Raw genomic sequence first — 12,359 nt, 5'->3', positions numbered from 1 at the left:
ACAACCATTTTTAAAGTTTATAAATATTAATAGTTTCCAAACCATCTGAGGTCAGTATAGTATCACTGTTTTTATAATCTTCTGCCAATTATACAATTGTCACTTTTGCATCTTTTGTACGTAAAACTGAACACAATAAATACATTTTTTTTTTTTATTCAAGTTCAGTGTTAAGTGAACCCAGAATTCAGCACACAGACTCAGATTAAAAGCTTTATTGCAAAACTTGGTTTCCAGAATTGAGATAATGGCAGACGGGCAAGACCGCGGGTGAACGTTCCTGAACGTTCCTGGGCCGATCTGGTGGATGAACAGATGAGAACGGGGAGCTGTGTTTGACGGCTGAGAGAGTGAACGGGCAGGAAGGACATCGGGAATCCAGAAGAGCTGACGGGGAGGTGGAGATCTGAGCACAAGGAAACACGATGATTAACTGAGGGAGACCACGGAAGAACAAGGAAGGTCTAGATGAGACGTGATAGTATAGAATATCAAATAATGACAGTAAAAAATCAGGTAAAGTGTGTCGGAAAAACTCCTGAAAAGCCATAGTGTGTATATATAGTATGTCAAAAAATCCCATAGGAAAGACATTGTACAAAAATGTAAAAAAGTCATCGAAAATGCATAGTATTTAATGCGGAAAAAGTCATTAAAATGTGTATATGTATGAATATGTAAACAAAAGTCATAGCATAGTTTGTTGAAAATAAGCCAAAGTATAACGTGTCAGAAAAGTCCAAACAAGTCATGAAATATTCATAGTATAGGATGTTGAAAAAGTCACAGCATGTCAAAAAACATCACAGTATACCATTAAAAAAAAAATCATAGTATGACATGAACTAGTCGTACATCATAAAAAGTCCAGTCCAGTAAGTCATGATAAAAAAGTACTTTACTTCGGAGTGATCGACCTGTTTTGAACTTGCTGTATGTTCCGTTGTCCAGCGGGATCTTGCTGCTCGAGCAGAAAGCCAGTCGTCTCTCTCGCCACCTAGGAGCAAACGCAACGTTTAGTCTCCTTATTCAGATCGGACCACCTTTCCTCCACTACATTTACAGTTTACAGTGATACTGGTTGTCTAGATTTGTATTGTCCTTCATTAAACTACCCAACAGTTTACAAAAGGTGCAGCTGAAAGTTGGTTAATCGCTTGACAGAAAATTAACTGGCAACTATTTTGAAAATTGTCCTTTTTCATGTACACGTTTGCTGCTTTTCCTTTTAATAATGTTAAAAATACGAATGTATTGGAAACAACGTTGAGGTTCAACTAAAACACTGACTGTGTCACTTTGGGCTCTGAGTATTTGTGACCAACATTTCTCACCGTTTACTAATAATCAGCAGATTAAACCATAATGAAAAGAATCAGTTTACAGTCACAATTGGACATTTATATATTTTTAATACTTTAACTGAAGTAAGATTTTCAATGCAGGACTTGTACTTGTAGTATTTTCTCAGTGTGGTGTTTGTAGTTTTTAACTGTCAGATTCACCAGTGAAAGATGAAGATGATGAAGATGAGCACGAGGGACACCAGGTCAGTGAGAATCCACATCAGGTTGTACTCGTCTGGACTCTGAGAGACACACAGAAATACAAAACACAAGGAAGGCAGTATTTCCCACGTAGAGAAACTGGTGTCTTAATCTGATAAGTATGTATTTGTGAGCCTGCATGTCCATATATGTTCATGTTCTATAGCCTCAATTCACACAGGACTAACAATAGGCTTTATGGTTATTTAATGTAGATTATTTACTGAATTATCAGTAGAATCCCTGTATTGCAATAGAAGATTTTGGCCTCATCGCCCTGGAGCAGGTATTTTAAATGTGTACTTGAGTGCAGTACTTGTGTGCATGTATCTGTGTAAGTGTTACCATGAGGAAGAGAGGCGAGCTCATGTTGCTGAGGAGCTGTGGAGCGTTGGTGGTGACCGACTGGACTCCAGCACACCAGGCCAGAGAGAAGAGCCACGGCTGGCTGATCACATACAGGTTGGTAGTGATGTTTGCTGCAGCGTACTCACTGCACACAGGTGAGGAGAGGAGTCATGATGCGTTACGAAACACCTGGGAGGAGGGAGGGTGTGTGTGTGTGTGTGTGTGTGTGTGTGTGTGTGTGTGTGTGTGTGTGTGTGTGTGTGTGTGTGTGGGGGGGGGGGGGGGGGGGGGGGGGGGGGGGGGGGGGGACATGGAGCTGTAGTGCAGGTTGAGCGTGACGATGTGGTTGCTCTGGAGCTCCTCTAGAGGGAGCCGACTGCCCGACGTCTGCTGGAGCTCTGGATCGATGTCCTAAACCAGAGAGCGCAGGTCTGAGGGCAGCCACAGCACCTGGTGGATTGACCCAGGGGAATGTAGGTGAAGCATGGAACGTGGAGGGAGTCTGTACCGGGGCAGTAACGTGCATGTGAAGTTATGCTAATAAAGAGATAAGAGCAGTTTGTTCTCACGTGCTTATATGCTTATTTAAAAACACGACAATATGTATTTTGATGTTGTCACGTTTGATCCTGTAACGAGACGTGTCACCCGGGGGGGGGGGGGGACGCCGCACAAACACACACACACACACACACACACACACACACACACACACACAAACAGTTGTTCACTGCTCGCTGCCCGGTTCTTGTGTTAAAAATGTCCGCTTAATAATAATAAAAAACTGCGTTAATGCGCGATAAAATAATTGTCGGCCTTACTTAATTAATGCGTTAATGCGATAATAACACGTTAACTTGTCCAGCACTATTTTAAACTATTAACTTAACTATTATTAACTACTTAATAACTTTCGCTACAGGCTAGCGGCTAGCTGAGTGTCTTCTTCTGCTTATTGGAGCTTGTTAAACAACTGACTGACGCATTACCGCCACCAAGTGGTGGGAAGCTATATTGTAACTGAGCGTCTCATGAATAACAGTAATATCTCTGGTGTCTTCAATTGATAACCGAAAAATACGTGATATTGTGGTAAATCTTCTAGTTGATTATATTAGTTCTATAGAATTGTGTTTGGAGTTTGTAAAAATGGTTGACATGATAGTTTTGCCCAGACTTTTTTTTCAATCTGGTATATAACATGCTCTGGATAAATGCATTTTTTTCTTCTAGTATATGCTACTCGTCTGAGCCCTCGAGCTCCCGAATTCGGGGCGTCGTGCCGAACAGGTTTTAATAGGCTACCTGTTGGGATGTACTGGTTGATATTATTGTGCATACACTGTAAAAACTAACTAGCAATCGTTGATCTCATACATGTTTTCAAATGAACCTGACTCAGAAACAAAGCTTTGTCATATTCAACTAACGAAAACGTGCCTGATCAGTAAACTCATCTTTATCGTTGCCCTAATAAGTCATTTCAAAACGGGTTAACAAGCATTTCTGAATGGAGCCTTATTTTTCTTGATGAAATCCGCGTAACGACCGTTGCGCATGTGTGTTGCTGTCATGTACGGGGTATTTACGGGTCTAAGTCGGTGCTGAAAGCGATGAGGAACGTGGTGGTCGGACATCTTGTGGACAGAAAGTCTAACTGCGTGGGACCGAAGTTGGACATTATCGAACTATTTGTCGACCTGAAGTTTCCCAAGTTAGGTAAGTGTGTTTTTTACTAGACAACCAATGTGATCAGTAATGTGCACTGACCTATTTCAACCTACAGATTAATTCAATGAGTTCAACTAACTTAACTAGCTACCACATGTAGCTTTGTTAGCTACGTTATTAACTGTGTAGAATGCTGTGTCAGCCCCGCTTAACCGGTATAATCGTGATGTTTACGGCTACATGCAGCATTTACTGCTTCGGCAATGCGCCAGCGCTATAGTGGACACTTGAATTGTAGTTGTTTAACAAAGGCCAGTTTTTCCCGGTGCTGTGGAATCCTGTTTACCCGGCTAAACACGGTCCAATATGGCGGTTACGTTCACGTACAAGCCAGTCATAACATTTTACACAGACAGCCTCTTTACGGCGGTAATATATGTAACGTTATGTATGTTTTGTGTCTAACATGGGGACATGAGATGGGTAATATCATTCCGTTTGGGCGGCAGCGGAGGTAACGTTAGTAACATGTTGAATCAACGTCTGTTCAAAGGAGGGTTGTCACTGTTGGCGCATTTGAACTGATAAAGCTTTGTTGATTCTCGCGCTTGCCGCCGTAGATCGCGTGTGAGCTTCGAGCAAGAACGGAGGCGTTCATACTGTATGTGCTGTGCTGTGCGTTATTCTCTGAAACACCAGAGTAGTACAAATATAATGAACTGTGAGGAATCAAAAAGACAACGAGTGTAGCTCATAGATACGCCCATAGACTGTAGGTGTAACCGGGGCAAAAAGCCATAAACCAACCTCCACTATAGAGGATGAATTGTAATTATCTGTAATCTCATATCTCTCATTCATGGGCTACATTACCTTTTGTACAAGCTCTGTAAACATACAAGTTAAGAAACACAGGTTTAATATCCTAAACAATGTGATTTGGCTGTCAAAATATATACTCAAATTATGATTTTTCTAAAGCATCCATAAAGGAATTGCCTTTCTTTTTATAATCCCCAAACATGTAAATAGAACAACTTGTGGCAGGTTTTCTCTATCAACACAATGTTCTTACCTTTTTTTTCGTCTCTTAAAATGATTTGATATGATATAAAATGTCATTGAACTGTTAGGTGTGTTTGTTTTGTGTTCATTAAGACAATTATAAATCACTGTCACTCAATACTGCAGTGCCATCCTTTCTAGCAGGCATATGTTTTACTGTTAAGTTTCCAGTTGGCTATTTTGCACGTCCTCTTCCCCCTGTATGACAGATTCAACCTGGCCTTTATCTATTCAGTCACATGGATGGGGTAGTTCTGGCTTCAGTGGGATACATGTATGTCTCATATTGATGAGATAAAGCTGTATCATGGTAGTTATTATATATATATGCAGATTACAAGGTCTGCAGCTTAAATGCTTATTGGAAAACTGAATATGTCCTATATGTGTCTCTTTTGTTTCATGGTTCGACGAAATGAAGAAGAAAAAGAAGAACATCACATTGATCCGGCACAAGATGGAGCTGACCTTTTCCCTCAGACGGAGAGAGGTAGTAGAGGGGCAGCCTGTGGTATCAGAGGTCCAGGAGAGATGACCTGCACTTTTGTTCCATTGAGGAGGTAAGACTGTCCTCATTTATTGTCTTATAATGCTTATTGTGGTGTGTGGAGTAATTATACTACATTGACTCTAACTGAATAAATACAGGATCTGCTGTTAGTGGTGGACAGATATAGTGGCAAACTCTACTATACACTGTCCTGTCACTCAACTACAGGCCCTTCCAACAATTATCTGTATGCAAATATATGCTAATTCAGTGTATAGACAGAAATGCAATGTAATGCTGTGGACAGGACAGCAGCACAACTTATTTTAGACATCTAAAGAAATCATTATTAGTGGTTATTAGTAGAATTGGGGGACTGTTGTGACTTTGGTTAATCCACATTAACTATAAAGTGACAGTAAACTAAGTGATCAAGGCAGTGGTAGACCAGCAGCTCCTGTGTTCCGTGAGATAAATGACTGTATTTGTCTACTAGCTTTGAGTAGAGCATTGATAAAGGCTTAATTTCCCCTCCAGTAAGGTCTGTCTGACAGCAGGAGAAAGAGCCGAACATATTCTAAATATAGCGTACATTTAAACTGATTAACATTTTCTTTAGGTGTCTAAAATACATCCACAGGAGTACACTGACTATGGAGAAGAACCTCATACAAACACACTTCAAACAATCTGAAATATCCCTTTAAAATGGTGCATGCTTTGAACAAGACTGCTACCCAGTCATTTTATGTACACATGGTATTTCTTTGTTTTGTTATTCTGTTAAGATATCTGAAGAATTCCATCGGCTCACCAGCAAAGACCTCCTGGGGACTTTAAGTGCTTCCCTTGAAAAACATGTGCCTCGCCTGCTGAGACTTTACCGGACGAGGAAGGGAGCTTTTGGTCACAAGATGGAAGACCTCCTGGAAAAGCTTGATGAACAGGTGAGTGAAGCGCCTGAGTTTAGTTTTTTATTTAATTCTTAAGCATGATACTTGGGTCTGACCTGAGCTTTATCCTCCTCATTACTATCAATAATGTCATATTTTGTGTAACTTCACTAAGGCACGATACTAATTGTTGTGCTTTTGTGTTTTCCACTGAATACTTCTTAGACATCGGACTTTGTGTCTCAGTGAAAGACAGCAGCACTGAGAGACCTGTCCATTTTTGTCCGGGACGACCCAACAAAGTTCTTCCTTTGTGTTTGGTAAGTGAAATTGTAGTAATTCATCAAAAACATTTTATTCTACATGTCTCATTTAAAATGTCGCTGCGAAAAATCCCTTTGCTTGAACCAGATCCTGTAAAAAACATTAAATTCTGTGTTCCTCAGCGCAATTTAGAAGCCATGATTGATTTCACTGAGACCAACAGTCATGTGACAAAAATACCGTGAAATTTTGACTGAATTGCAGGCTGCTGAACACAGTGCATTTGAGGAGAGGACAAGGTTGTACAAATGTAAATAGTTCAATACAGAACGTTGAGCCTCCATTGTCCCAACTTTTAGAATATGCTCAGAACTATAACTCTTAAGCTAAACGCTAATAACTGTATGCATAATACTTAGTGGAAGATTTTATTTTGATCCCAGTGATGTTTAAAGAATGAGTGAGTTTTCTATGACTCTTTTTTTCTGCCGAGGGGCAACAGTCAACCCTGAACAGGCGGCCATTGTTGGCTGTTCTTTGGCAGAAATACTTCCTTAAAACGAGTCGCAACAAGGTTGGTGGGCAGGCATGGGACAATATGAAGATTTCATGTCATGATTATTCTGGCCAAAATATTCACGATAATAACATAATCTAACTTTTTGTTAAGGAACGAATATTTTTATTCCATCAGAGATGGGACACATTTTTTAAGTGGATGTTCTTTTCGGTAAAAAACAATCAAACAATCTTAAATAAGGTAATCATACATCATAAGACACTCCTGCATAAAGAAGACAAATTAGTGCGTCTGTGATTTCTGATGTGATAATTTGTGTATTTCTTTTAAAATCAGGCTCTATTTTTCACTCCTCCACCATGACACCAAGCTAGACAGCTCTTTCAGATCACTCATGAGGATATTCACCATCAACTTATTGTGAGTGTTTTATTCAGGATCCACGATAAAATCCTCTACTGTACGGTGGGTGATAGCAACTGTGCTGTTGAGTCACAACTTTAACATTTCTTTTTAAAACGTCCACAAGCCGAATGGCAAGAGTCAGTAGAATGGTGCTAAAGTTAGAATGAATAGAAATGTGTTTTGTCTTTAAATGTCCCTCAGCACTCAATCCTGCATGTGTTGCTTTTCCTCAGGACACTGACCATGAAGAAAGAGAACTCAGAGGTGTGTCTGTTGCCATCATTGAAGACGATGATGCTGCCGTATCACCAAATGTGTGATGCTCGCAGCGCATACGCTCTCTGAAAACAAAGCTTTTGCTCTAAATGTGATGGGGATCCAGACCTAAAGCTTTGGGTTTTTTTTCCTGTTTGAGTGCAAAGCTGTTCGTTCTCATGTTTAACCATTTAAGTCTCCTTCGCCTCAGATTCACAGAATTTGTAAAAATATCAGTTGCCAGTTCACAACAGGGACAAATCCAGTGTTTAACTATTCATGTTCATTGTCGGTACTCAGGTATAAGTTTTATTTATTTATATATATATACTGTATACAGATACATACACATATATACACGTGTGTGTGTGTGTGTGTGTGTGTGTGTGTGTGTGTGTGTGTGTCTCTGTGTATATTCAGGGATATAGTCAAGTGTTTTGCATTGACTATTGTTAACATAGTTGCCGTTCTGAATCCAGAGTCAATCCATTGTTTCCTGAAGGTCAGACTGACCTCATTGAGTTCTTTTAACTCGTGTTCAAAACCTTTTTACCAAGGAGACATCAACAAGGTTTGAGCTAACTTTGAGCTGTGTGCCCTTTAATTATATGTATTAATGTATTTCTTGAGAATTCCTTTAATACAATTACAGCAACATGCATTTTCATTGAGTTATCGAGGAAGATTTCTATCTCACTGAAGCAAGAATTATGTTTATTCAACTAGTACATCTGTGTTTGTTGAAGGCATAAATACTTGGCATTGAAACAATGATTTTATTTTTAACCTCACAGAAATTTCATAATTCTGTGGAATTTTGTGAACTAACTAGAATGCTTTATTTCTTTCTCTTGCATTCCTCTGTGACTATAAAGGAAAAAGAGAATAACTGTTCATCTTATCATACTTGAGTTGATAATGCTTCAGCCTGAGTTTGATAATTGATGAATTGTGTTTCCGAATCGTATTGAATAACTGTGCCTCTTATTAAACGACGCCCAGTTTTGTTTAGTCTAAAGAATAAGATAATTCCAAAAGCCAACAACTTGTTCCCACAGATGACTTTTTGTTTTGTCTTCTCTGTGTCTCTTCCTCCTGACAGGGACCGGGAGTCACTGAGGAGGTGAAGGCTGCTGCTGTTAAATGCTCACCGTGAGGCTCCCCTACCACACTGCGTCTGCTCATATAACTGCTGTTAGTTCAGTGACTGTGTGAACCGCTCACAGGCTTGTTTACCATGGCGTCTAGTCTCACATGTCCGGGTGTCATCTGGGCCCTGCTGTGCGCTGTTGGCTTCTTCATGCCCTACTGGCTGCCGGGGACACCGATGGACAAGCCGGTGTCCTTCGGCACGTTCCGCCGCTGCTCCGACCCGGTGAGGGACGAGGAGAGGCGGGCCACGGTGACGACGGAGCAGTGCGGCCGCTACGCCTCCTTCCTCGGCATCCCCGGCCTGGAGTGGAGGATTGCACGGTGGTGATGGGCGTGGGCTGCGGCCTCCTCCTGCTGGTGGCCCTCACTGCTCTCATGGGCTGCTGCATCTCTGACCTCATCTCACGTACAATCGGCTGCGTCGCCGGCGGCATTCAGTTTGTTGGAGGTGAGTTTATGTTTCTGTGTTTGTGTTCCCTCCCCTAGTGATTCTCATCTGACTGCTGGTGTGCAGAGCCACGGCTCTGGTTGGAATTATGAGGCGATATGGGGGCTATCAAGTTTGGATCTTACAGATCACAAATGTCTTAATGGTTTGCTTTAAATTGTATATATGTTTTTAAGAGCAATTTTTGAGTCATGAATAAGAGCAGAGTATTGATAAGAGTAGCTCCTAGTAGTAATACCACCCTGAAGGTAACTAACCCTACCTGAAGGCCACTGTAGTATTATAGTTTTTTCATCTGGAGAAGAAGACAGAAGTGCAGTATGACATGTGACTGCTGTGGGGAACAGGACACAGTTCAACAGGCCTGTTTCACAAAGCAGGTGAGATGAGAGAAACTGAGTTTTCAGTTTCAGAAAGAGAGGTAACTTAAATTCTGGGTCTGTTACCATGGTAACGAACTCTGAACCTGACCTGTTGCAGTTGAGTTTCTCTCTTTCTCCTCTTACAGAGACAGACACTGTATTGAAGGTTTCCTGTCTGTCAGAATGTAAATCCTGGTTGGATATTAGTGTGTTACTCATTGAAATCTGAAGTTACTGCTTTTAGGAGTTGTCAGTCATTTCTTTACTTGGTGTTTTCGTGCGTCCTTCCCAGCATTTCCAAACCCTTTAGTTTTTGAAGGTTTCAAAGTACGGAGCAGTGTGGACACTAGGCATAAACGTAGTGCCTCAGACTTCCTTTTTAACACACCTTGACAAGAATGGAACAACCTGTTGGCTGTGAAAGGTATTTATGTTGTTGAACTATGGCATGTCTTCCTTTATAAGATGATATTTTTGGTTTTCTTATGAATAAGAGAATCTAATGTTTTTCTATGTAACTTCAAGTATACTGCTGTTAGACCTTACAGAACTGTTAAATTATAACAAGGTGTTGGCATAACTAAAAAAAAAAAAAGAGCATTTATTTATGATCATTACAACAAACATTGCAACATATTTCATCCTACATTTGTAGGGACAGCGTTTTTACCCGGCAAATGCTTTCAACATAAACTATCAAGACTTTCTTCATTCCCAGAATTCCAAGCAGGAGTCCTGCCACACAGAGGGAAACGCAGGTCCCTGGGCCGTTACACAGCACCTGAAACAAACACAGACAGACAGACAGACAGACAGACATTTCCAGGAAGTGGCAGACTGGTTAAAGGAACAATACTGGGCAATGTGTGTTTGCTATTTTAAAATCATTATCTCTTTAATCCCTGTGTGTCCATTACAGTGATAGATTGCAGACTGATTTGTTTTTCATCAATATACTAGTTTTTCTTGTTTTCTAAGACAAGGAGGTGTGTAAGAACCACTATGCGGTGGTTCGAGCCCTGGTTCCTTCGGTCCACATGTCAAAGTGTCCCTGGACAAGCTACTGGACCCCAAGCTGCTTCGGAAGGCTGTGCCATCGGTGTGTGAATATGTGTGATTGAGCATTAGATTAGATCCTGATCGGTAGGTGGCACCTTGCATGGTAGCCCCTGCATCAGTGAATGAATGGGTGAATGATGGCATGTAGTGTTAAAGTGCTTTGAGTGGTCAGAAGACGAGAAAGGTGCTATATAAATGCAAGTCCATTTACCATTTATGTTTGCCCAGTTGTCTGCACCTGTGTTGGCTTTCTGAGCCACTGTAGAAAACTCACATCCAGGCACTGTCATCTGTCCTCTCCAAAGAACAGTGGAGTCCATGAGGAACATGTTTAGAATGCACACATTTAATACGTTTATGTCTTTTGTAGATACCTCTAAAACAGCAACATTTCTATGGTTTCACTTTTTCAAGCCAGGAAATCACTGGTTGATTCAGAGCCCAGGAGTGTCCATAGATAGAAAAACATATTTAGATGCAACAATTTACAAATTTGTGGGCACGAGATGTAGTACTTGGCCTTAATTCAAGTCAGTTAATTTCCCCTTCTTTTTTTTTTGATAATTTGTGTGCAGGAGATAAGTGTACCTGAAGAGAGCCAGCACAGTGCAGCCCACTGCTCTCTCTTACTGCAGTGATGTCGCTGTCAATCCAAAATGACACGTGGGAGATCCGCTTGTTACATTTTGTGCAACGAGCATCAGACTGCTGTAAGATGACAGAACATCCTGTGTTCATGTGCTCATCAAACATGTCGTTTTGATTCATTATGCTTTCATCCGCGCGTAACCATGGCTGGCTCCACATGTGTCTTTAGAATAGCCTACAGCTAGATGTGTGGCTGCGATGAGCAACATGATTGAAGCGATCAATTCTCTGGGCAATATGGCCGACATCTTAACTATGAAACGTCAACTGTCCAATAGTTTGCCCATCAACTTTGACTGTATTTGAGCACCAAGCATCAATGATGCAAACGGAGCCTCCCTGCATACAGAGTCCTGCGCTCCACCCGTCAAGTGCAGCTTGATCCACAATGAAACCAGGTCTTTGTGTGGCCACTTGTCTCTGGTTGATGGGTTAGCCTGAGTTTTCCTGCAGACTGGGCGGTGGAATAGCAGAGTTAGCTTAGCGTCTGTCTCGGCTCTCCTCCCTCTCGACTCTACTTTCAGTGGCAGCAGGTCTGGCTGGGTGGTCGGCCGTAAGCAGTCATCGTTTCAACGTCTGCTAAGCCGAACCCCACGAATGAATCCAATCCCCACGCTTCCTTCTCCGATGTCGAGTGTATTCTGTCATCAGTGCTCCATTAATAAAGACAACATGACAAAAATGTAGCTCCGTGATTTAAGAGGTGAAAGTAGTGAATGTGATAAGCCGTGATTGTCACAGTAAATGGACTGTACTTGTATCGCGCTTTTCTAGTCTTTCCGACCACTTGACACTACATGTTATCATTCACCCATTCATACTTTCATACATATTCATAGCCAAAAGTGCGTTAACATGCTCCTGATGCACATGGCAGGGCGCCCCTGACTGCGATCTAGCTGCATCGCTACAATAGTCACCACAATAGTTACCACAGCTGAATGAAAAACATCAGACCTGGAGAAAGAATAACTCTTCTCGCCTTTCTTCCTGCTCTTTTAGCGAGGCCAAATGTAAGCATTAAAGCAGAGATGGTTCAACGAGGAGGAAGTGAGTTCAGGGTGGTCTCGTGCATTTCATCTGGAGGGAGACCTGACGCTGACATCGCCTCGGCTTTGAACGGCGACGAAGAGCTGCAGAGAGAGGACAACACGGACTCAGACATGCAGACGAGCTCGGTCGTCCTCCTGCAACAGTGTATGAGGACCGTAATGTCACTCGTGTGTTCGACC

The 12,359-nt window shown here is 41.6% G+C and overlaps 1 protein-coding gene and 1 pseudogene across 2 annotated transcripts; one reads left to right on the top strand and one right to left on the bottom strand.

The window, feature by feature from the left end:
• Nucleotides 1-155: 155 nt before the first annotated feature.
• LOC137876239 (glycerophosphodiester phosphodiesterase domain-containing protein 4-like) lies at nucleotides 156-2,119 on the bottom strand. 2 transcript variants are annotated; one of them, XM_068715637.1, is made up of 4 exons: nucleotides 1,893-2,119; nucleotides 1,506-1,588; nucleotides 903-997; nucleotides 156-406 (listed from the first exon to the last, which is right to left on the bottom strand). In XM_068715637.1, the coding sequence occupies exons 1-4, from the start codon at nucleotides 1,914-1,916 to the stop codon at nucleotides 201-203; spliced, it is 408 nt and encodes a 135-aa protein (XP_068571738.1). In that variant the 5' UTR covers nucleotides 1,917-2,119; the 3' UTR covers nucleotides 156-200. The 2 variants fall into 2 exon arrangements, with proteins under 2 accessions (XP_068571738.1, XP_068571739.1); XM_068715638.1 differs by having other exon boundaries at nucleotides 918-997.
• Nucleotides 2,120-3,288: 1,169 nt separating this feature from the next.
• Nucleotides 3,289-10,121, top strand: LOC137876849 (LHFPL tetraspan subfamily member 6 protein-like; annotated as a pseudogene).
• Nucleotides 10,122-12,359: the final 2,238 nt, after the last annotated feature.

Source organism: Cebidichthys violaceus, unplaced genomic scaffold, assembly GCF_023349555.1.
Source record: "Cebidichthys violaceus isolate CVI_PGR_0920_01 unplaced genomic scaffold, fCebVio1.0.p SCAF_20, whole genome shotgun sequence".
Taxonomy (NCBI): Eukaryota; Metazoa; Chordata; class Actinopteri; order Perciformes; family Stichaeidae; genus Cebidichthys; species Cebidichthys violaceus.
Note: the sequence above shows the minus strand (reverse complement) of the source record. Positions and strands in the feature narration are given on the sequence as shown.